Source organism: Budorcas taxicolor, chromosome 3 (genome assembly GCF_023091745.1).
Source record: "Budorcas taxicolor isolate Tak-1 chromosome 3, Takin1.1, whole genome shotgun sequence".
Classification (NCBI taxonomy): domain Eukaryota; kingdom Metazoa; phylum Chordata; class Mammalia; order Artiodactyla; family Bovidae; genus Budorcas; species Budorcas taxicolor.
In genome coordinates this window covers 91,306,761-91,331,586 of record NC_068912.1, presented here as the reverse complement: position 1 = coordinate 91,331,586, position 24,826 = coordinate 91,306,761, and the positions used below count along the sequence as shown (strand labels likewise).

At 38.3% G+C, this 24,826-nt stretch overlaps 1 protein-coding gene across 1 annotated transcript in view; it reads right to left on the bottom strand.

The window, feature by feature from the left end:
* Positions 1-24,826, bottom strand: part of USP24 (ubiquitin specific peptidase 24) — a 165,272-nt gene that overhangs the window by 117,082 nt on the left and 23,364 nt on the right. Inside the window, exons 2-4 of the mRNA XM_052636634.1 lie at positions 10,288-10,453; positions 6,722-6,789; positions 131-274 (exon numbers count right to left, since the gene is read on the bottom strand). Of these exons, the coding sequence (XP_052492594.1) occupies positions 131-274; positions 6,722-6,789; positions 10,288-10,453 (378 nt within the window). The remainder of the gene's footprint in view (positions 1-130; positions 275-6,721; positions 6,790-10,287; positions 10,454-24,826) is intronic.

Sequence of the window (24,826 nt, the reverse complement as noted above, 5' to 3'; positions counted from 1 at the left end):
TTTAAAAATAAAATGAAGAATGTCTTTAATGATAATATCACTATGACTCATTACTAATTACTAGTCAGAAGGTAGTAGGTATGTTAAACAAAACCAAAACGCAAAGCGCTTCATTTTAGACATCCTGTACCATTGTAAGCACAGCCAGCAGCCCAGTGGGGATCGGATCTTGTTTCATTCTCTCTGCAACCAGTTCTATTAGCAGCATCAGCATGTTGTAGATCCCTTCATGAATTTCAGTACCCCACTTGTGAACAGCACTTGATGTCAGGAGCTATAAAAACAGGAAGGGCAGTTCAGAGTCTTATTTGGAAAGAAAGAAAGAAAAATGTCTGCAGTTATGAGTGCAATCTTTATAATAATCAAGTGATTATTATTAAAATACTTTTATGCAGATGACTTGCTTTAACAGACCCATAGCTGCAGTCCATTTACTTGTTCATTTATTTCAGTCAACACTTAGCTTTTTGAACTTTAATTCCCTTATATTAAAACAGTTTGTTTAAAGAGAATGTTTATTGTTTCTCTACCTTTCATTATTACCAGGGGAAGTGAAATGGTGAAGAGCAAAAAAGAACCTGAGCTCACTTCTGGTACTACTTCCTAGCTGCGTGGCCTTGGACAAATTCACCTGAGTTCTCAGAGACTCAGTTCTCCTGTCTCAAAACAGGCATAACTCCTACCCCCTTAACAGAGATGTTACAAATATTAATATCAAAAGGTATAATGAATGCAAAAGTATTAGCAAGGTTTTATGGTGTGTTTTGTCACTATTAATCAACATTCCTGGAATCTAAGAAATGGATGCTGTATTTCATGATTTGAACATGCACATTCTCTTCATATTATTTATACCTCAGAAACAGAAATGGATCTTCCCACGTGTTGACCAGATGGCAGCAGGGCTCTGAGTGGGAAAAAATTTTTTAGGAATACCTTGCCAATTCATTTTGATTGTGTTTTCCTTTCTGGTGTGCATAAAAGTTAATATTCAATTTTTTTTAAAGTTTAAGTAAATCAAAAATAGCTCTAAGTGATAAGGCATTATAACACTGTTTACTATGTAGTTATTTTTCTGAAATATATAACACAGAGTATAACATAATGGTACATCTTATAATCAGTATCTTAGATTAAAAAAAAAAAGGAAGGAAGGAAAAGGCAAATACGAATCTAAAATCTTCATCTTTGGAGTTTCCCAAATTTTGATCTAAGTACTTAGGGAAGTCTAACTCAGGAATAACCACCAGAACAGGGAATGAGAAATCACAGGATTCCACTTAATAAAATACTAGCAAATGGATACAGTGGTTTCATGTTTTTGTAAGATTTCCATTGAGAGGGAAAATATTGCGCTATAAAAATTTCACCTTGGCCACACCGAGAACTGCTTAACAAGAGGGTTAAGATCCTGAAATAATCCAAACTTCTTTAGCATCAAAGGAAAACCTCAGCTTCAGACTTTCTATATAGCAATTAGCTGCACCACTTGCTCAAATGAACAATAACCGTTAAGACTGATTTTATATAAGACAATGAGTTAATTTTTTTGCCAGAATTCTTTTGCCTGCCTATCTATCCTTCCTGTACTTAAAATGTATATAATAAAGCAAAATAAAGCAGAGATTAAGATTTAAGAAGCTCCACGTAACAACAAAAATGCCCACAGACAGAGGAGCCTGGCAGGCTACAGTCCATGGGGTTGCAAAGAGTTGGACGGGACTGAACAACTAAGCACATGTAACAAAATAAAATTTATGAGAGCTAAGCACCACTCCCTCTGTTGCCATCTCATTTGTTCAGTTTTGCTACCTTCCAGAGAAAGGGGGGCAAGACAAGCAGCACCGAGCGGGGAAAAGGTATACAAGGTTTAAACATTACTATGTACTATGACCAGATTTACATGCTTGTACCTGCCTGAATACACTAGAATCTAGGCTAGCCTTAAGGTGAAAGGTGAAGTAAGTAGAAATTACAACAGAACTCCTTTTCTGCACCTGACTCACACAACTGCTTATTATTTATACTCTTAATTCTTTTTTTTTTTTTTTTTTTTCTGCTTTTAAAAATCAGGCAGCTTGTAAGAAAAGCCCAGGGAAGAGGGCAGGGAGAGATTTATCATATCAGGAAACACAAGTCTAAACAAACATGGAATTCTGTAGCTCTTCTGGTGTAGAGAAATCTTTTTAATAGCTCTAAATTCTAAGAATCGAATGACAATGAACACAATGCAAGGTACTTTTGTGCTCAGAGTTTTATAGGAAACAACTCCCAACAACCACTTGACCATTTGTTACACTATTACAGTTTGCCGCTGTTGTTGCTGTTCACTCACTAAGTCATGTCCAACTCTTTGGGATTCCATGGACTCCACATGCAAGGCTTCCCTGTCCTTCACTGTCTCCCTGGATTTGTTCAAATTCAAGTGCACTGAGTTGGTGACACTATCTAACCATCTCATTCCCTGTCACCTCCTTCTCTTCCTGCCCTCAATCTTTTCTAGCATCAGGGTCTTTCCCAGTGAGTCAGCTCCTTGCATCAGGTGGCCAAAGTATTGCAGCTTCAGCATCAGTGCTTCCAATCAATATTCAGGGTTGACTTCCTTTAGAATTGACTAGTTTGATCTCTGTGCTACCCAAGGGACTCTCAAGAGTCTTTTCCAGCACCACAATTTGAAAGCATCAATTCTTTGGTGTTCAGTTTTCTTTCTGGTCCAACTATGATGCCCATACATGACTACTGGAAAAACCACAGCTGACTATATGGACTTTTGTCAGCAAAGTAATGTCTCTGCTTTTTAATACACTGTCTAGGTTTGTCATAGCTTTTCTTCCAAGGAGCAAGTGTCTTTTAATTTTGTGGCTGCAGTAACCATCCACAGTGAATATGGAGCCCAAGAAAATAAAATCTGCCACTGTTTTCATTTTTCCCCATCTATTTGCCATGAAGTGATGGGACTGGATGCCATGATCTTAGCTTTTTGAAACTTAGTTTTTTGAGTTTTAAACCAGCTTTTTCACTTTTCTATCACCCTCACCAAGAAGCTCTTTAGTTCCCTTTGATTTTCTACCTTTAGAATGGTATCACCTGCATATCTGAGGTTGTTATTTCTCCCAGCAATCTGGACTCCAGCTTGTGATTCATTCAGCCCAGCGTTTCACATGATGTACTCTGGATATAAATAAGTAGAGTAACAATATAAAGACTTGATGCACTCTTTTCCCCATTTTGAACCAGTCTGGTTCTAACTGTTGCTTCTTGACCTGCATAGAGGTTTCTTAGGAGTCAGGTAAGAGACTTTGATATTTCCATCTCTTTAAACAGTTTTCCATAGTTTGTTGTGATCCACACAGTCAAAGGCTTTAGCGTAGTCAATGAAGCAGCAATGGATGTTTTTCTATAATTCCCGTGCTTTTTCTATGGTCCAATGGATGTTTGTTGGCACTTTGATCTCTGGTTTCTCTGCCTTTGATCTGGAAGTACTCAGTTTACATACTGCTGAAGCCTACCTTGAAGGTTTTGAGCATTACCATTCTAGCATATGAAATGAGTGCAATCATATGGTAGTTGGAACATTCTTTGTCATTGTCTTTCTTTGGGAATGGAATGAAAACTGACCTTTTCCAGTTCTATAGCCACTGTTTTGAGTTTTGCAAATTTGCTGGCATATTGAGTGTAGCACTTTAACAGCATAATCTTTTAGGATTTGAAATAGCTCAACTAGACTTGCATCACCTCTGCTAGCTTTGTTTATTGTAAGGCTTCCTAATACCCATTTGACTTTGCATTCCAGGATGTCTTGGCTCTAGGTGAGTGACTGGGTAACAACATTGTGGTTATCTGAGTCATTAAGACTTTTTTATATAGGTCTGTGCATTCTTGCCACCTCTTCTTAAGCTCTTCTGCTTCTGTCAGGTCCTTGCCATTTCTGTCGTTTATTGTGCACAGTTCAATTCAGTTGCTCAGTCGTGTTCGACTCTTTGTGACCCCATGAATCGCAGCATGCCAGGCCTCCTTGTCCATCACCAACACCCGGAGTTCACTCAGACTCACGTCCATCGAGTCAGTGATGCCATCCAGCCATCTCATCCTCTGTCGTCCCCTTCTCCTCTTGCCCCCAGTCCCTCCCAGCATCAGAGTCTTTTCCAATGAGTCAACTCTTCGCAGGAGGTGGCCAAAGTACTGGAGTTTCAGCTTTAGCATCATTCCTTCCAAAGAAATCCCAGGGCTGATCTCCTTCAGAATGGATTGGCTGGATCTCCTTGCAGTCCAAGAGACTCTCAAGAGTCTTCTCCAACACCACAGGTCAAAAGCATCAATTCTTCGGCGCTCAGCCTTCTTCACAGTCCAACTCTCACATCCATACATGACCACAGGAAAAACCATAGCCTTGACTAGATGGACCTTTGTTGGGAAAGTAATGTCTCTGCTTTTGAATATGCTGTCTAGGATGGTCATAACTCTTCTTCCAAGGAGTAAGCGTCTTTTAATTTCATGGCTGCAATCACCATCTGCAGTGATTTTGCAGCCCCCCAAAATAAAGTCTGACACTGTTTCCACTGTTTCCCCATCTATTTCCCATGAAGTGATGGGACCAGATGCCATGATCTTCGTTTTCTGAATGTTGAGCTTTAAGCCAACTTTTTCACTCTCCACTTTCACTTTCATCAAGAGGCTTTTTAGTTCTTCTTCACTTTCTGCCATAAGGGTGGTGTCATCTGCATATCTGAGGTTACTGATATTTCTCCTGGCAATCTTGATTCCAGCTTGTGGTTCATCCAGTCCAGCGTTTCGCATGATGTACTCTGCATAGAAGTTAAATAAGCAGGGTGACAATATACAGCCTTGACGTACTCCTTTTCCAATTTGGAACAAGTCTGTTACTCCATGTCCAGTTCTAACTGTTGCTTCCTGACCTGCATATAGGTTTCTCAAGAGGCAGGTCAGGTGCTCTGGTATCTTGGCATAAAATGTTCATTTGATATCTCCAATTTTCCTGATGAGATCTCTAGACTTTACCATTCTATTGTTTTCCTCTATTTCTTTGCATTGTTCATTTAAAAAGACCTTCTTATCTCTCCTTGCTATTCTCTGGAATTCTGTTTTCATATGGGCATATCTTTCCCGTTCTCCTTTGCCTTTTGCTTCTCTTCTTTTCTTAGCTATTTGTAAGGCTGTCTCAGACAACCACTTTGCCTTCTTGCATTTCTTTTTCTTGGGGATGGTTTTGGTCACTGACTCCTGTACAATATTACAAACCTCCATTCAAAGTTCTTCAGGCACTCTTGTCTACCAGATCTAATTCCTTAAATCTATTTGTCACCTCTACTGTATAATTGTAAGGAATTTGATTTAGGTCATACCTGAATGGTCTAGTGGTTTTCCCTACTGTCTTCAATTTACACCCAAATTTTGAATAAGGAGTTAATGATCTGAGCCACAGTCAGCTCCCAGTCTTGTTTTTGCTGATTGGATAGTCTCTCCATCTTTAGCTGCACAGAATATAATCAATCTGACTTTGGTACTGACCATGTGGTGATGCCCATGTGTAGGGTGGTCATCTTGTGTTGTTGGGAGAGGGTGTCTCCTGTGACCAGTGTGCTACATTATAAAAGTGCTGCTATTTTTAACAGCTACTATAATTCTTAACAAAATTCTTTAAAAAGTTACAACTGCAAAACTACAAAATGGTAGATGAATTTATCCAAAATGAAGAGAAATCTTGATTCTATACAATCCCGGCCTAAATGACAATTTTAAGAGTTTTCCCTTTTTACAAAGATGAAGCTGTTTTCAATCCTAAAATTAAGTTTTGTTCTCCCTTAAGCCTTGAATCAATGGAGATTCTGTCAAAATGCAGATGGGAATAATAGTTTGCAAATGAACAGTTTATTTTACTGGGTTTTATGATAAATACAAACTTCATCCATCTGTAGTTTTAGTAACTTACTTGCATTTGAGACAAAAATAGATGTCAAAACCCAGAACTACTGAGACTGCAGGAGACTCATTTATTCATTCAACAAAGATTTACTGAGCTCTTTCTCTGTTCTTGGCACTGGCTATATGCTGGGAAAAACAACAGTGTCTGTGACATCGTTTCTGCTCTTGCTGGGATTCAGGACTCAGGTCCTGCAAAGGCAGCCATGCTGAGTTAGACTGCTTTCAGAAACACAAGTCCTGTGATCTTCTATTCTCACTATTAAGAAAAACTGCTTTATAAGAGATGTGACCAGAATGGGGGCAAGCATATCAGTCTAGGTCCAAAAGAGATGCTGCCGTCTGCATGACTTTTTGCCAGATACAATATTCAATCCAGTTAAACTTTCTGTAGTTTAAACATCCACTTCTGTCTCAGTAGAATAGTGAGTACAAAACAACCTATATTTTCATAAATAAATATTATCTAAGTGCCACAATCCATAGTTTAGTAAGATGTCTAATTTCCTAGTATAAACCTTAATCTACTCTTTAGCAGTTAAATAGAAGACAGTAAAAGTGATATTAAATGAAGCAATGAGCAAACAATAAATATAGAAGAAACAAATAATTTCTGAGCCCCAAATTCAGAGCTACTTTTTTCATATTAGAGCATTCCTCAGTTGAACAGGAGTCATAAACTGGGCTCACATATGAAAAGCTAAAACTGAAATAAAAAGCCTGTTCAGTTTCACCCCCACCAAAAAAAAAAAAAAAAAAATCAGCCCAGCATTTTTCTTACCTTTTTAAATGCTTCAGGCATACACCTATCCATAAATCTTTTACAATTCTCATCAGACTCGGAAAAACCTTAGTAAAGGAAATGAAACAATACGCTTTATTGAGATTTTAGGTAGCTGTAGAAATCACAGATATCATTCCAAATTCATACATATGGAACTACTTATCATAGAAACCTTGATTCTTAAGGGATTATTAAAAGCAGAAGATATACATTCTGATAAAGGAACAGACTGAGAAATAGTTACAGCATTATTTACTAATAGCAGGATATATTTATATTATTAATATATATTTACTTATAGTATAATAAACACTAATTATAATTGAAATGGTTGGACTTACGTTTCCATGTCAGAGGAACTGCCAATGATCTGACAAAACAGCTAATCAAACAGCGACAGCAGCTACTTATTAGCCATCATTATTTTTCTAAACATCTCTACTAAAAACAGAACTATTCTCAACAAATGCCAAGATCACTCTTCTTCCCTAAAACAAGCTGAACTCTGTGCAGTAAAACACACAGAACTGTGCCTGGCACAGTGATAAACACTTGGTAAGTGAGTGAATGAATCCACTGTAAAATTATCCTTCAGAATACACTTAAAAAAACCTCAGTAACAGATTTTGCTTATCAGTGGGGAGACTGCTGCATACATTTTCTTTTTTCAGGCCCGGTATTTACATAGTACCTGCATTTTCTCAGGCACTCAATAAATGCTGCTGCGGAGAAGCCAGTCATAAATACACCATGGAAGCTGGCCAAAATATTTCCTTTTGATGTGCCTCTACTTAATCAAGATGGTAAACTATGCACTTTAAAGGAGAAAAAAAATAATTCACAAAACAGCCCAATTCTATTTATAACTGAATTCAATATGAAAAACAAATCATTTTCTCTTTAGTGAAAGTGTCAGTTGCTCACTTGAGTCCAACTCTTTGTGACTTTATGGATTGTAGCTCACCAGACTCCTCTGTCCATGGAATTCCCCAGGCAAGAATACTGGAGTGGGTAGCACTTTCCTTCTCCAGGGAATCTTCCTGACTCAGAGATCAAACCCAGGTCTCCTGTATTGCAGGCAGATTCTTTACCATCCGAGACACCAGGGAAGCCCCTTTTCTCTTTAATATATAATATATTCACAGTATAGAAGCCTCCTTATGATGATACATATTCTCCAACCTAGTGATATTTTATTTAATAATATAATTTAAAGGTGGAAGTGTGACAAGATTTCCTTTTCTTGGGCTCTAAAATCACTGTGATGGTGACTGCAGCCATGAAATCAGAAGACAATTGCTTCTTGGCAGGAAAACTATGACAAACCTAGACAGTGTATTGAAAAGCGAAGACATTACTCTGCAGGCAAAGGTCCATACAGTCAAGGCTATGGTCTTCCAGTGGTCACAAATGGTCATGAGAGCTGGACTGTAAAGAAGGCAGAACACCGAAGAGTTGATGCCTTTCAACTGTGGTGCTGGAGAAGACTCCTGAAGGTCCCCTGGACAGCAAGGAGATCAAACAGTCGATCTTAAGGGAAGTCAACCCTGAATACTTGTTGGAAGGACTGATCCTGAAGCTCCAGTATTTCGGTCATCTGATGTGAACAGCCGACTCATTGGAAAAGACTCTGATGTTTGGAATGATTGAGGGCAGAGGGAGAAGAGGGCATCAGAGGATGAGAGGTGGCATCACCGATGCAATGGACATGAAAGTGGGCAAACTTCAGGAGATGGTGAGGGACAGGGAAGCCTGGCATGCTGCAGTCCATGAGGTTACAAAGAGTAGGACACGACTGGGTGACTGAACAACCACCACAAAGCACTTAAGACAGTGCCAAGCACTTAATAAGCATAAAATGGGTGTTAAATAAGCAGTACTTTCTCCTCTTTCAGTTCAGTTGCTCAGTCGTGTCCGACTCTTTGCGACCCCATGAATCGCAGCACGCCAGGCCTCCCTGTCCATCACCAACTCCAGGAGTTCACTCAGACTCACGTCCATCGAGTCCGTGATGCCATCCAGCCATCTCATCCTCTGCCGTCCCCTTCTCCTCCTGCCCCCAATCCTTCCCAGCATCAGAGTCTTTTCCAACGAGTCAACTCTTCACACGAGGTGGCCAAAGTACTGGAGGTTCAGCTTTAGCATCATTCCTTCCAAAGAAATCCCAGGGCTGATCTCCTTCAGAATGGACTGGTTGGATCACCTTGCAATCCAAGGGACTCTCAAGAGTCTTCTCCAACACCACAGTTCAAAGGCATCAATTCTTCGGCGCTCAGCCTTCTTCACAGTCCAACTCTCACATCCATACATTACCACAGGAAAAACCATAGCCTTGACTAGACGGGCCTTAGTTGGCAAGGTAATGTCTCTGCTTTTGAATATGCTATTTAGGTTGGTCATAACTTTTCTTCCAAGGAGTAAGCATCTTTTAATTTCATGGCTGCAGTCACCATCTGCAGTGATTTTGGAGCCCCCCAAATTAAAGTCTGACACTGTTTGCACTGTTTCCCCATCTATTTCCCATGAAGTGATGGGACCGGATGCCATGATCTTCGTTTTCTGAATGTTGAGCTTTAAGCCAACTTTTTCACTCTCCACTTTCACTTTCATCAAGAGGCTTTTTAGTTCCTCTTCACTTTCTGCCATAACGGTGGTGTCATCTGCATATCTGAGGTTATTGATATTTCTCCTGCCAAGCTTGATTCCAGCTTGTGTTTCTTCCAGTCCAGCGTTTCTCATGATGAACTCTGCCTATAAGTTAAATAAGCAGGGTGACAATACACAGCCTTGATGTACTCCTTTCCCTATTTGGAACCAGTCTGTTGTTCCATGTCCAGTTCTAACTGTTGCTTCCTGACCTGCATACAGATTTCTCAAGAGGCAGGTCAGGTGGTCTGGTACTCCCATCTCTTGCAGAATTTTCCACAGTTTATTGTGATCCACACAGTCAAAGGCTTGGCATAGTCAATAAAGCAGAAATAGATGTTTTTCTGGAACTCTCTTGCTTTTTCCATGATCCAGCAGATGTTGGCAATTCGATCTCTGGTTCCTCTGCCTTTTCTAAAACCAGCTTGAACATCAGCAAGTTCATGGTTCACGTATTGCTGAATTCCTCTTTAGAATACGTTAATTTCAATTTCCATAATATCAATTTTCAAGTATATTTAATTAATCTTATACTCTATTGGAGCTAGAAGAAAGCAGCTGATTTCATACAACATTTTTATTTCACAGGGGTTCCCTCGTGGCTCAGATGGTAAAGAATCTGCCTGCAATGTGGGAGACCTAGGTTCAATCCCTGGATGAGGAAGACCCCTGGAGAAAGAAATGGCAACCCACTCCAGTATTTGGGCCTGGAAAATCCCATGGACAAAGGAACTTGGCAGGCTACAGTCCAACAGTAAAGAGTCTGACTCGATTGAGCAACTAACGCTTTCACTAAGAAAGACTAAGAGAGTACACAATCTAAGATAATAGAGATGGGCAACAACAGGCACTAAGATTAAAGCCAGGCCTCCTATCAAAAAAGAAATCTCCCCCTGTGTCCTGAGGTATGAACTTACCAAGTCTTGCTAGGTAGGTAGACGCCAACAAGCATTTGCCTAGTGACTCTTCCCGCTTGTAAGGTATGGACCAGTGATCTGTCAAAACGCGGCTTTCCAGTTCATATAAATTTGTTGTAGGGAATTCAATTCTTTCCCCTGAGCAGTTTCCATTTTCATCATTCTTCTGACAAAAAGGGATTATGGTTTAAAGAAAAAAACAAACTAATTAGTGACTACTTAAAATTTTTCCAGTTTAACACAAAGTAGACCCTTGACGGTAGCCATTAATGCCAAGAGTGTGGATTCCACATTTCTCTCTCATCATCACATCTTATACCAAGACTACCTGGAATATTCTCAGCTTTTATCAATGTGGAGTCCTTATTCCCTCAGAAAGTGAACTCATCTCAGTCTTCAAAAATGAACTCTCTTTATGTCACTAGAGTACCCAATCTACCTTTACCTACAGCCATCCTATTTCTTCTTTCCCTTTTTTCACCAAGGGCATAAATTTCTTCTTAGAGGTATTATCTACACCTGCTATCTGCATCTCCTCACACTGACTCACTCCTGGTATTACACCAATATAGACTCCAGAGTCCCTGCTCTCCCAAGGTGGCAGTTGTTAAGGTCACCACACTGAATGCTGTACCATTCGGTCCAACGGACATGTTTCAGTCCTCATCTCACTTTGCAGGAGTGTCTGACCTGCAGGCTTCCTCTTCCTGGTATGCCAAATTCACTCCCCTAACCTCCCAGGATAGCCTGTTTCCCTCCTTTCCTCTGGGGTCTGCTGTTCCTGCTATCTCCTGTTCTTGTATTTCCTCCCCTTCCTAGCCATCAAACGTTGGAGTTTCTCAAACCTCAGAGCTGCGCTCCCTTCTTTCCACTCAGTGAATGGTAGGTACCATATTCATTTGGCAGCACAGACAGAAATCAGGATCACATTCTTAAAACCCTAGTCTCCCATCTCCACCACTAAGACTAAGTGATCAGACACCCTATATTTCTTTCAAACTCATCTATATCCGTCCTTCTCCATAGGGATGCTTCTATTTCTGAACTCATCTTTCTGTCCTTTGCAATCTACTTAACTCTTATACACTCTAAACTCTTTCAGACAAAAGCCTTTAAAGAACTACTAAACATCACCAAATTCCATTAATTATTTTATAACCTTACCATCCTTGATAACATAACTCACAGATACAATTTTACATTTATAATATTTGTGATTTATTCTGTTTGTCCCCATTAAAACAAGTGAGCCATAAGCACAAAGACCCTGTTTCTGACAATTTCTATATCTCTAAAACCTAGTGCCTAGCACAAAGCAGGTATTTAAAACATATTTTTAAATGGAAAATAATTCACACAAAGTTGAAACCAATGGAGTAACTGTCAGACTTTCCATCAGTTCTTACTATGATAATCTGTAATGAATCAAACAGAACATCTTCTCCCAAATGGCCCAGTATCTAGTTTCTTTGAAAACCTATCCATTTTCACAATCCACTCTATAACTGAATCATTAAAAATAAAATAATTTCATTAAAAAATTCACCTTGAGCCTCAATGAAGCAAAGGAGCATAAATATAAAACAGAATGATTTAAAAGCACATTAAAAAAGAATTTTCAAACCCACACAAATGCTATCTAAAGGAATGTAGCAAATTTTTTTCAGGTTCAAGGCTAAATTAGGATGAAAACAAGACAAAAGCCAGGAAGGTGATAAAAATAAAAATGGAGTAGAAGATGATATAAATTGGAGGTGAAGAGTGAGGGGAGGTGGATCAAGTAAATTTAGAATTATGATATCTGAGGATAATTCAGGTTTTAAAGCACAACATCTTTAAGAAATACTTTTAATAAATTCTGTAAATAAACCAATTGTACTTAAAGGAATTGAGAAGGACCAAATGTATAAAGAGTTTAAGACAGTATTAAAATTATACACTTGTTAAATGCTTCAGTTTATGAACCTAAGATCAAAGTAGGATTAAGGTATGTAAAAACAGAACTCAGTTGGTTGATGGGAATATGTCATTACTATGAGATGTCTACCATTAATTGCCACAGGAAGTTAACAGATCAAATCATGTATGAAGTATCTGATGTACCTAGCAGCTATGAAAACTAAGAGCTTCCAAATGGGATCAGTGCCCCTGTGAGAGTCACAGAGGAGCCTGTATCCCCTCTCTGCTCTTCACACTGTCAGACAGCAGCCTGGGACCCAGAGAAGGGCCACACTAGGACTCAACCATGCTGGGATCCTGATCTCAGACTCCCACCCTCAAAAACTGTGAGAAGTAAATTTCTATTGTTTACAAACCAATAAAACAACAAAACCCACCCTAAGCGAAGCGCTTCCTTAGGTGAAGGTGGAGGGAGACCTTTAACATCAGCAGTAACGACACAGACATTGTGTACCTCCTCAATGGACACACTATAAACAGCACAGCATCATTTCTGTGACAGAAATGCCAAATATGCATCCCCTGACTCGCGGCACAGTTCAGTTCAGTTCAGTCGCATCCAACTCTTTGTGACCCCATGAACCGCAGCACGCCAGGCCTCCCTGTCCATCACCAACTCCCGGAGTCCACCCAAACTCATGTCCATCGAGTCAGTGATGCCATCCAGCCATCTCATCCTTCATCGTCCCCTTCTCCTCCTGCCCTCAGTCATTCCCAGAATCAGAGTCTTTTCAAATAAGTCAGCTCTTTGCATGAGGTGGCCAAAGTATTGGAGTTTCAGCTTCAACATCAGTCCTTCCATTGAACACCCAGGACTGATCTCCTTTAGGATGGACTGGTTGAACCTCCTTGCAATCCAAGGGACTCTCAAGAGTCTTCTACAATACCACAGTTCAAAAGCATCAATTCTTCAGTGCTCAGCTTTCTTTATAGTCCAACTCTCACATCCATACATGACTACTGGAAAAACCATAGCCTTGACTAGATGGACCTTTGTTGGCAAAGTAATGTCTCTGCTTTTCAATATGCTGTCTAGGTTGGTCATAACTTTTCTTCCAAGGAGTAAGCATCTTATAATTTCATGGCTGCAATCACCATCTGCAGTCATTTTGGAGCCCCCCCAAATAAAGTCAGCCACTGTTTCCACTGTTTCCCCATCTATTCTCCATGAAGTGATGGGACCAGATGCCATGATCTTAGTTTTCTGAATGTTGAGCTTTAAGCCAACTTTTTCACTCTCCTCTTTCACTTTCAGGGAAACTCAAAATGAGGAACAATCTAAAAAATAACTAGCCTGTATTCTTCAAAACTGTCAACGACATTAAAGATTGAGGCAGACTAGAGAAAAACAACATGGGATGCTGGATTAGGTTGTGAAATAGGAATTTTTATTTGTTTTTACTTCTTGGGTTTAAAGGATGTTAGTACCTGATCAGTGTCAATATCCTGATTTTGATAATATACTGTGGTTACATAAGAGAATATCCATTTGTAGGAAATACACACTGAAGTATTTAAGGGTAAAGGTGTATCATGTCTTTATTCTCAAACATTTCAGAAAAAAACAACAAAACACACATATATTAATACATTGATATACACATGTACATTATACATACATGGGTATTTACATATACAGAAAGAAAGACTAATAAAGAGAATGTGATAAAATGTTAACATTTTGAGAACTTGAATAAAGTTTATATAAGAATTTCAGATTTATTATGGCTATTTATAAAGATTTACAGAAAAGTTGCAAAAATAGTTTTGTGCTATTCTTACAACATTTTTGTAAGCCTGGAATTATTTTAGAAGTAAAATAATTTAGTATGATATATATTAAAATACAGATTTTTGAAGAACCTAATAAATTAGAGAGGTAGGGATTCACCCGTAGGGGTTAAAAAAAAAAAGGGTGTATGTCCTACTGAAGAACTCCATTCCACTTGGTAACATAATTTGGTTTGTAAATACCTTTAGGCTTTTGTCTTAAATTACCAAATAAGTAATATATATTCATTGCAGAAAATACAGAAAATATGAGTAGCAAAAAACAAAACCCATCATTACTTTCACCATTTAAAAATTAATCACACTGACATTTTAATAAATATTTTTCCAGTAAAAGCCTTTTCTTTATGGATTTTTTTCTTAAAAATTCACAAATGTGAAATTAACTCTATTTTCATCACCTCCATAGCCCATCATCATCCTCTCATTAAAGACAGTACTAACGGAGTCTTTCTTCTATCTTGATTCAAAAGATAGATGCATAAAGCAATAATTGCAAAACTGTGTTAATGGGCTTATAATGACTACATGTGACCTATATGATAATAACAGCACAAAGGAGGGGTGAGAGAACAGAGTTATATGGCAGGAATGTTTTGCATGCTACAGAAATTAAGTTGGTATTAACCCAAATTACACTGTCATAGATTAAGATGTTAAATGTAATCTATGGGGCAACCACTAATAAAGTAACTTTAAAAATTACACAGTGAAAGAAAAAACAAGGGAATTAAAACAGCACACTGGAAAATATCTACTTAACACCAAACAGAGTGATAATGGAGGATTAGAGGATCAAAAAGGCATAAAACAGAAGACAAATAGCAAAATGGCAGCTGTAAACCTTGTTTTATGAAATAATTATATTGTTATAATTACCAGTAATATATTAAATGAATATGGACTAAAGGCTCGAGCCAAAAGGCAGAGATTTGCAGAATGGATTTTTAAAAATGGACTGAACTCTATGCTGTCTACAACAGATACCCTTCAGATTTAAAGACACAAAGAGGTTGAAATAAAAGGATGGAAAAAGATATGTACACACAAAGGAGCTGAAGCGGCTGTATTAGTATCAGACAGAATCTAGGCATACCTTGTTTTACACTGCTTTGCTTTGTTGTGCTTGGCAGACTTTGCGCTTTTTACAAATTGAAGGTTTGTGGCAACCCTGCAGATAGCAAGTCTATCAGCACTGTTTTCCCGAGAGCATCTGCTCAATCATATCCATGTGTTGTGTTCATGCTACTGCTTCAGTCGTGACGGACTCTGTGAGACCCCGTGGACTGTAGCCCGCCAGGCTCCTCTGTCCATGGGATTCTCCAGGCAAACATACTGGAGGGGGTTGCCATTTCCTCCTCCAGGGATCTTCCCAACTCAGGGATCGAACAGTGTCTCTTATGTCTCCTGTACTGGCAGGCAGGTTCTTTACCACCTGTGACATTTTGGCAATTCTCACAATATTTCAAACTTTTTCATTACTGTTACATTTGTTATGGTGATCTGTGGTCAGTTACCTTTGATATTACTACTGTAATTGCTTTAGGGCACCATGAACTGTGCCTGTTTAGAATAGCAAACAATAAACCTATGTGTTCTGCCTGCTTCACCAACTGGTTATCTCTGGTTTCTCTCCCACTCCCCAGGCTACCCTTGTCCCTGAGATATAAGAGTATTAAAATTAAGCCAACTAACAGCCCTGCAATGGCCTCCACATGGTCAAGTGAAAGGAAGAGTGAGTAGCACATCTCTCACTTTAAATCAAAAGCTGGAAATGATTAGGCTGAGTGAGGAAGGCAAGCTGAAAGCCAAGACAGGCTGAAAGATAGGTGTCTTGCACCAAACTGTTAGCCAAGCTGTGAATGCAAAGGAAAAGTTGTTGAAGGAAATTAAAAGTGTTACTCCAGTGAACACACAAATGCTAAGAAAGCCAAACAGCCTTATTGCTGACAGGGAGAAAGTTTCCGCAGTCCAGGTAGAAGATCAAAGTGGCCACAACATTCCTGTAAGCCAAAGCCTAAACTAGAGCAAGGCCCTAACTCTATTCAGTTCTATAAAGGCTGAGAGAGATGAGAAAGCTGCAGAAGTTTGAGGCTAGCAGAGGTTGCTTCGTGAGGCTGAAGGAAAGAAGCCATATCCCCATAATACAAAAGTGAAAGGTGAAGAAGCAAGTGGTGATGTGGAAGCTACAACAAACTATCCGGAATATCTAACTAAGGTAATTAAAGAAGGTGGCTACACTAAACAACAGATTTTCAGTGCAGACAAAATAGCCGCCTATCGGAAGAAGATGACATCCAGGAGGAGATGTCGATGCCAGATGTCAATCTAGGAGATCTAGAGAGGAGAAGTCAACGCCTGGCATTCGAGCTTCAAAAGACAAACTGCCTCACAGACACGGAGACCAAAGCAGTGGTTACCGGTGCAGGGCACGGAGAATGCAAGGGTGCGGAGAGTGAGGAACAAACTCCTGAGTGAAAGACTGGCTCAAAGACGTACTGCACACCACAGGGAACAGAGCCAATATTTTGCAGTAACTGCAAATGAAAAGTGACCTGGAATAGAATCTGTATCCTACTGTTGTGGGAAGACTGTATAAATCTCAGTTATGTGGAATTGGGTCACAGGGCTTTTCAGGTCTACTGTATCATTCTACTTCTCTGTATAGTCTATTAATTTTTGAGAGCTTGATGTTGAAATTCCAACTAAAAATCTACTAAAAATTTATCTATTTAAAAAGATAAAAAATCTAATATATAGTGGAACTATATGTTACCTTGTTCTGTATTTTCCAAGTCTCCTGTAAACATGTTATCATATTTTCATAATTAAAAAAATAAAAGCAAAAAAGAAGAAAAAAAAATTAATGGTTAATTAAACAAGCAAATATACCTCTCTTCCACCACCAAAAAAAAATAAAAAGAAAAGATGAGCTGACTCTCTTGTGAGGGACTAATGAAGCTGGTGATGTGGAATAGAAGCCAATGCTCATTTGTGATTCCAAAGATCACAGGGCCCTTAAGAATTATGCTAAATCTACTCTGCCTGCGCTCTACCAATGGAACAACAAAGCCTAGTGACAGGACATCTGTTAACAACATGGTTCACTGAATATTTAAAACCCACTGTTGAGACCTACTACTCAGGAAAAAATTCCTTTCAAAATATTACTGCTCACCGACAAGGCACTTGGTCACCAAAAAGCTCTGCTGGAGATATACAATGAGATTAATGTTGTTTTCATGCCTGTGAATACAGTATCCATTCTGCAGCCCATGGATCAGGGAGTAATCTTACCTTTCAAGTCATCTTATTTGAGAAATACCTTCTGTAAGGCTTTAGTGCCATAGATAGTGATTCCTCTGATAGATCTGGGCAAAAGAAACTGAAAGTCATTTGGGAAGGATTCACCATTCTACATGCCATTAAGAACATTCATAATTCATGGGAAGAGGCCAAAATATCAACACTAACAAGAGTTAGGAAGAAGCTGACTTCAGCCCTCATGGATGACTTTGAGGGGTTCAAGACTTCAGTGGAGGAAGTCATTGCAGATGTGATGGAAATAGCAAGAGAAACTAGAATTAGAAGTTGAGTTGAAGATGTGACTAAATTGTTGCAATCTCATGATAAAAGCTGAACAGATGGAAGAGTTACTTCTAATGGATGAGCAAAGAGAATAGTTTCTTGATGGAATCTGCTCCTGGTAAAGATCCTGTGAAGACTGTTGAGATGTCAACAAGAGTCAGAATATTTATAAACTTTGATAAAAAAGCAGTGGCAGGGTTTGAGAAGATTGATTCCAGTTTTGCAAGAAGTTCTAATAAAATGCTATCAATCAGCACTGCACGTTACAGAGAATCCATTCATGAAACACAGGGTCAACTGATGGAGCAAACTTCATTGTTCTTATTTTAAGAAAATGCCACCACTACCCCTACCTTCAATAACCACCACCCTCATCAGTAAGCAGTTATTCACAAGGAGGCAAAAAAATATATATACGTATTATAACTTACTGAAGGCTCAGATGATGGTGAGTATTTTCAAGCAATATAGTATTGTAACTGAGGTATGTACATTTTTTTAGAATAATGCTGTTGTTCTTGGTTAGTCACTAAGTTGTGTCTGAATCTTTGCAACCCCATGGATTATATACAGCATGCCAGGCTCCTCTGTCCTCCACTATCCCTGAGTTTGCTCAAATTCATGTCCATTGAGTTGATGATACTCTCTAACCATCTCAACCCCTGCTGCCCCCTTCACATTTTGCCTTTTTCAATGGGTTGGTTCTTTACATCAAGTGGCCAGAGTATTGGACATAATACTACTGCGTATTTACTGATGACAGTATAATATAAACATCTTTTCTAGGTACTGGGAAACCAAAAAGTTCATGTGACTCACTCTATTGTGGTATTTGCTTTACTTCAGTGGTGTGGAACTAAAACCACAGTATCTCCAAGGTACGCCTACAGATGTTAAGACAAGAAATATATTACTAGAGACAAAGAAGAACACTTCATATGACAAAAACAAAGGTCAATAAAAACAGGAGATAAAAGAATGGAAAAAGATACACTATGAAAACAGAAACCAAAAGAGAGCTGAAGTGACTATACTAACATTGGAAAAAAATAGAAGTTATGTGAAAATTTATTACTAAAGATGAGGAAGGATGGCCATAACAGTTCTAAACAAATATGCATCTCATGACAGAGACCCCAAATTCAGGAAGTAGAAACTGACCAAACTCAAGCGAAATACACAATTCAACAAGAGAGTTGGAGACTTTCACTTTCAATAATAGCTGGAACTAGGCAGAGGTCAACAAAAAAAATACTACTACAAACCAAGTATACCTAAAAGACATTTACAGAATGCTCCACTCCATAACAGCTGCAGGATGTACATTCTTTTTAAGTGCACATGAAACATTCTCTAGGATAGAGTACGTGTTAGGCTATAAAACAAGTCTCAGTCTATTTGGAGGGATTAAAATCATACAATATATGTTCTCTGACCACAATGGAATGAACTTAAAAATCAATAGCAGAAGAAAATCCAAAAACATGTGAAAATTAAATAATATATATAAAATGGACAAAGACATCCCAAGAAAAATAAAACTATAGCCCAATGATCCTATGAATATAAACACAAAAATCATTAATAATAAACTAGCAAACCAAATCATAAAAAGGATTGTACACCATGACGAAGTATGCACACGAGGTTGGTTCAGCATACAATAGTAAACCGATAACAATGTTGTAAACAGTCACAGAATAAAGATTAAAAAAAAACACAATCATTTCAATAAATGCAGAAAAAATATTCACAAAATCCATCACCTTGTCATAACAGTTAACAGAAAAAAAATCAACAAATAAATAAAATGGAATTTCTTCAACTTGATGAAAGGCATCTACAAAAACCCTACAATTAACATCATACTTAACTGTGAAAGGCTGAATGTTTTCCTCTAAAATCAGAAACAAGGATGCCTGTTCACCAGCTTTCATTTAACATTGTACTAGAGATTCTAGCTAGGGCAATTAGGCAAGACGAGAAATCAAAGGCATTCATTCAGATTGAAAAGGATGAAGTAAAACTATTTCTATTCACTCATTACATGATCCTGTAGGTAGAAAATTCTAAGGAATTCATGAAAAAAGAAACCATTAGAACCAATAACTGAGTTCAGCAAGGTTGCAGAATAAAACATCAGTATCAAAAATTCAATTATATTTCCATACACTAATGAACAATCTTAAAATTCAGAAAACAATTCCATTTACAATAACATCGAAAGAAATAAAATACTTAAGAAGTACAAGATTTATACACTGAAAACTACAGAACATTATGGAGAGAAACTAAAGAATTAAATAAATGGAAAGAGTTCATGTTCATGGATTGAAATTTAATATTGTTAAGAGGGCAATAATCCCCAAATTAGTCTACAGATTCAACTCAATCAGCATCAAAATTTGAGCTTATTTTGCAAGAACTGACAGGCTGACTCTAAAACTCACATAGAAATGCAAAGAACCCTGTATTACCAAAATAATCTTGAAAAAGAATAAAGTTTGAGGATTCACACTTTCAACTTTCAAAATTTACTATAAAGCTACAGTAATCAAGATCATGTGGTACTGGCATAAAGATACACATACAGGGAATTCCCTGGAGGTCCAGTAGTTAGGACTCCATGCTTTCACTGCTGATGGAGCAAGTTCAACCTCTGATTGGGGAGCTAAGATCCTACAAGCCACGTGGCACAGCCAAAAATATGAAAAGGCACACATACAGAAAATGGAATAAAACTGAAATTCCATATATAAGCCCTTATATATGTGGCCAATTCTCCCTCAACAAGAGAGAGAATACAACTGAATCTCTGACAAAGGCATAAAAGCAACTCAGTGGAGGAAGGTTAGCTTTTTTAACAAATGAAACTGAGACAACTGTTAAGACTCAGGCAAAAGAATAAAACTGAACCCCTCTTTCACACCATATAAAAAAAATTAACTTAAAATGTAACACAGGAGTGAACCTACATAATCTTGGTTTAGATAATATTTCTTAAATAGGACACAAAAAACCCACAATGACAAAAAAGAAAAGATAAATTTTGAACTTCATCGAAAGTAAAACCTTTTTTACTTCCCTGGTGGTACAGTTGATAGGCATCTGCCTGCCAATGCAGGGGACACGGGTTCAATCCCTGGTCTGGGAAGATTCTACATGCCACCGAGCAACTAGAGCCTGTTGTGCCAGCAACCACTGAGCTTGCGTGCCCTAGAGCCTGTGCTCCACAAGAGGAGCTGCTGCAATGAGAAGCCTGTGCACAGCAACAAAGAGTAGTTCTCTCTGTGGATTCTCAAATGTTGCTGTAGCCATCTGCTTCAATCTTACATTAATATGACAGAAAACATACAAATAACCAAAGGGGAAAAATGCACGCAAGGTGTCTTATTGGGGGTGATGAGAAAACTGTAAAAGAGTGGTGATGGCTGTACAACTCTAAGAATGTACACTAAAAAAGGGTAAACTTTAGCGTATGTGAATTATATCTTCATAAAGCTGCTATTTGAAAAACTTGATTAACAAATACGAATTCAAAGATGATAGTTATTAAATATAAATGAGCTTAAAATCTCATCTAAGAATTTCAAAACCCAGCTGTATCTAATGATCTATAATAAAAATAAATATGCTAGTTTTTAAAAATAATTTTAAAAATAATATATTTAAGACATAATAGGTGGAAAAATCTCACGTTGCCTTCTAAGCAGTTAACATCCTTGGTCTTTAAAAGGGGGGAACATACAAGGTACACATCAGAGTCAGCAAGCGATACAGAGCAGCACTGTGTTCTGAGGAGGGTACTACCAACACAGACGAGACAGAATCACAGGAGGAGGAAACAGTGACAGGAACCCGCATTTAGGTTGCTTTAATATTCTGAGTCATCATTTTGAGCAGAGCCTGTCCCTGGCAAAAATTACATACTAAACAAGAGAACACATGCAAAGCAGCTCGGAACTGTCCTATTGCAAAATAGCTCCCAACAGACATAAGGTATAGGGCTTTTAATAAGAACTCTGGAATGTAATATCTTATTTTCTCATTAGATGTCTAATGCAAGTGATACCCAAGTAACAGTTAATGAGCACTTAACCTAAATTGATAATAAATACACTTGTCAATGGGCTTCCCTGGCTCAGTTGGAAAAGAATCCACCTGCAATGCAGGAGACCTGGGTTCGATCCCTGGGTGAGGAATTTACCCTGAAGAAGGAAATGGCAACCCACTCCAATATTTTGGCCTGGGAAATTCCACAGACAGAGGAGCCTGGCAGGCTACAGGCCACAGGGTCACAAGGGTCAGACACAACTGAGCCACTAAACCACTACCACGACACTCATCAAAAGTTCACTATGTTCCAGACGAGGTGCTGAGCTTCGGGGACACAGAGGAAGACACAGTCCTCATCTTCAGAGACCAGGACAATGTGCAAGAAGAGAAAGGCTGGATGCAAACCACACTGTGGGTGGCGGTGTACACGCATGCCAACAGCTGATGTTTAAGGGAAACAGTATTATACGCAGAGGGTTACAGAGCTTTCATATTTCAAGACTGGTATTACTTTATTTTTCAAGTATAATAAGTGATAAAACTTCAACATTTTCAGCTTTTTTGACCATCTGAGGCAATGTCTTTTCATTATGATAGCCCACCAATTTTATTTAAAATTGAAAGACATTTAAGTTTTGAAAATGCTTTACAATATTTATGTAAATTTAGCATGTTAGAGATGCACAATTCTGTCACTAAGGCAGAAAAGAAATGAGCTCACAAAAAATTCTTGATTATCACTTTTAACCTGAAAAATTTCTAATAACATTGAATCTTGTGTATCTGGTCATCCAAGAAAAATAACAAATGGATTAATGCCCTATATTATGATTCCTAAACTAGACATTTTAAGATTAGAACCAAAACAATTGCTAGAAACATAATTTAGGCTATTTCCTAAAGAAGTAATTTTACTTATGCCCATAAATATAAATTAATACAAGTATAAACAAGATCTCTGTAACTCCCATGATATTTGATAATGTCATAAACACACTAGAAATTCATATAGTTGTGATTAGAACCTCATTACTGGCAAATGGTTCAGAATAAGGCTTACTGTTTATCTATAAATGGGCTTAGCACCTACTGGAAATAGTTTTTCACAGAATTGATAAATGCTGTCTCTGCATAGTGTAAATCTACCTCCACAGGGGTAGAGATCTTTAGATTTAACATGTAGATTATCTTGACAAAAATATTTCTTTGCATGAAATCTTCTATATTTACAGTTAGACATGAGCATATATGTCACTATCCGTATCTAGAAACTTGCCTGTTTGAAAAATGCAGATGAACCAACATAAACATTGTACAGGCGTTAACTATATGAGGGCTGCGTACACAAAACAGTATAATTTACTCAGCCTTTGCAACTGGCCTTTAAAATATTATTATATAAGCATTAAGGTTAATAACAGCATTTTAATATTTACTTAGAAAACCATCCTCAAATTCAAAGAAATTAACAAACCTTCTGCTCTTAAACTCAATTTAAACCTTCTTTGATTAAAGAAGTGGAACTTACTGGAGTAAATACCGCCTGCTGTTCAGACATAAGCTCTGCTCCGGTATAGCCACTAACCCAATAAATACAGGAAAAAAAAAACTTAAGGGATAGAAGATTGCCAATATTGCTTTGCTACTGCTAAGTCACTTCAGTCATGTCCGACTCTGTGCGACCTCATAGACGGCAGCCCACCAGGCTCCCCTGTCCCTGGGATTCTCCAAGCAAGAACACTGGAGTGGGCTGCCATTTCCTTCTCCAATGTATGAAAGTGAAAAGTGAAAGTGAAGTTGCTCAGTCATGTCTGACTCTTGGCGACCCCATGGACTGCAGCCTACCAGGCTCCTCCGTCCATGGGATTTTCCAGGCAAGAGTACTGGGTGTCACTGCCTTCTCCAATATTGCTTTAAGTTTATGCTAATACTAAATTTGATTACTGAACTATTTTGTTAGCCAACAATGTAGTCAAAAGAACTTCCAAATGTTTGATTAATGTACAGAAAAATGAAGATGCCAAATTGATGCCAAATCATTTTCCCATGATTTTTAAAAACGCATTTGTCCATTGCCTAAAATAAACAATACTTAGCACCATATGTGTCAAGTGCTTAAGGAAAAAAAGATGAAAACATGAACATTTGATTCCAAATCACTAACTTAAACAACTTTCTAATGAAAGCTGAGACCTCAGGCTCGTCAGTCTTATTTAATATTTTCAAAACAATTCAGAGTTAGTTCTATGCAAATCTACTAATAATATGATCTGTTATTCTGGACTAGATGATTCCTAAAATACTGCTTACTGAAGAAAGAGATGATGGACAAGTGCAGGCGGTTCCCAAGTCACTAATATACTTGTCTGTCGGCAAACTGCTTTCTTAAAATTCATTTTCATTCCATATTATAAGCAGTAGAGAATTTCCTAACTGTTCTACAAAAGCAGACATTTCTCGGGGTCCCTTTCCTTCATAACCCTTGGTGTTGATTCAATACATAGAAACAAGGTTTTCATGAGAAGTTGTCTTTGAATTCAAAGGTGGTATCTTACATATGGGCTTCCCTGACGGCTCAGATGGTAAGGAATTCACCTGCAATGCAGGAGACCCGGGTTTGAGCCCACGGTCAGACAGATCCCCCTGGAGTGGACAGTGGGTAATTACTCCAGTATTCTTGCCTGGAGAATCCCATGAACAGAGGAGCTTGGTTGAGTTACAGTCTGTGCGGTCACAAAGAGTTGGATACTACTGAGCAACACATAGGATTTATCCTTTATCATTTAGATTTAAGGTCTGAGATTTATATATCGTTGATCTCAGGAACAAAAAAGCTGGTAGCTGTAGTTAGATCTTGTTTTAATAGACAGCAGGAAGAAGGAGTCAGATGGTAAAGGGGGATTTAGATATATCAGAGAAAAATAAGTGCGAGGCAAAGGAGAACTAGCATGTCTCCTGACGACTTAGCTACTCTGTGTCAGGGATGGTGCCCAGCCCAACAAGGCAAAACCTGTCATTGTGCCCAATATCTGTCACGGGCAAAACTGAGGCTCAAAAAAGACAAGTTACTCAAATCTATTTCTTATGGTCTCTTGCCTAATGCTAACAGTCACTCATGGACTCAGAATAGGATGAGAATTCAGAT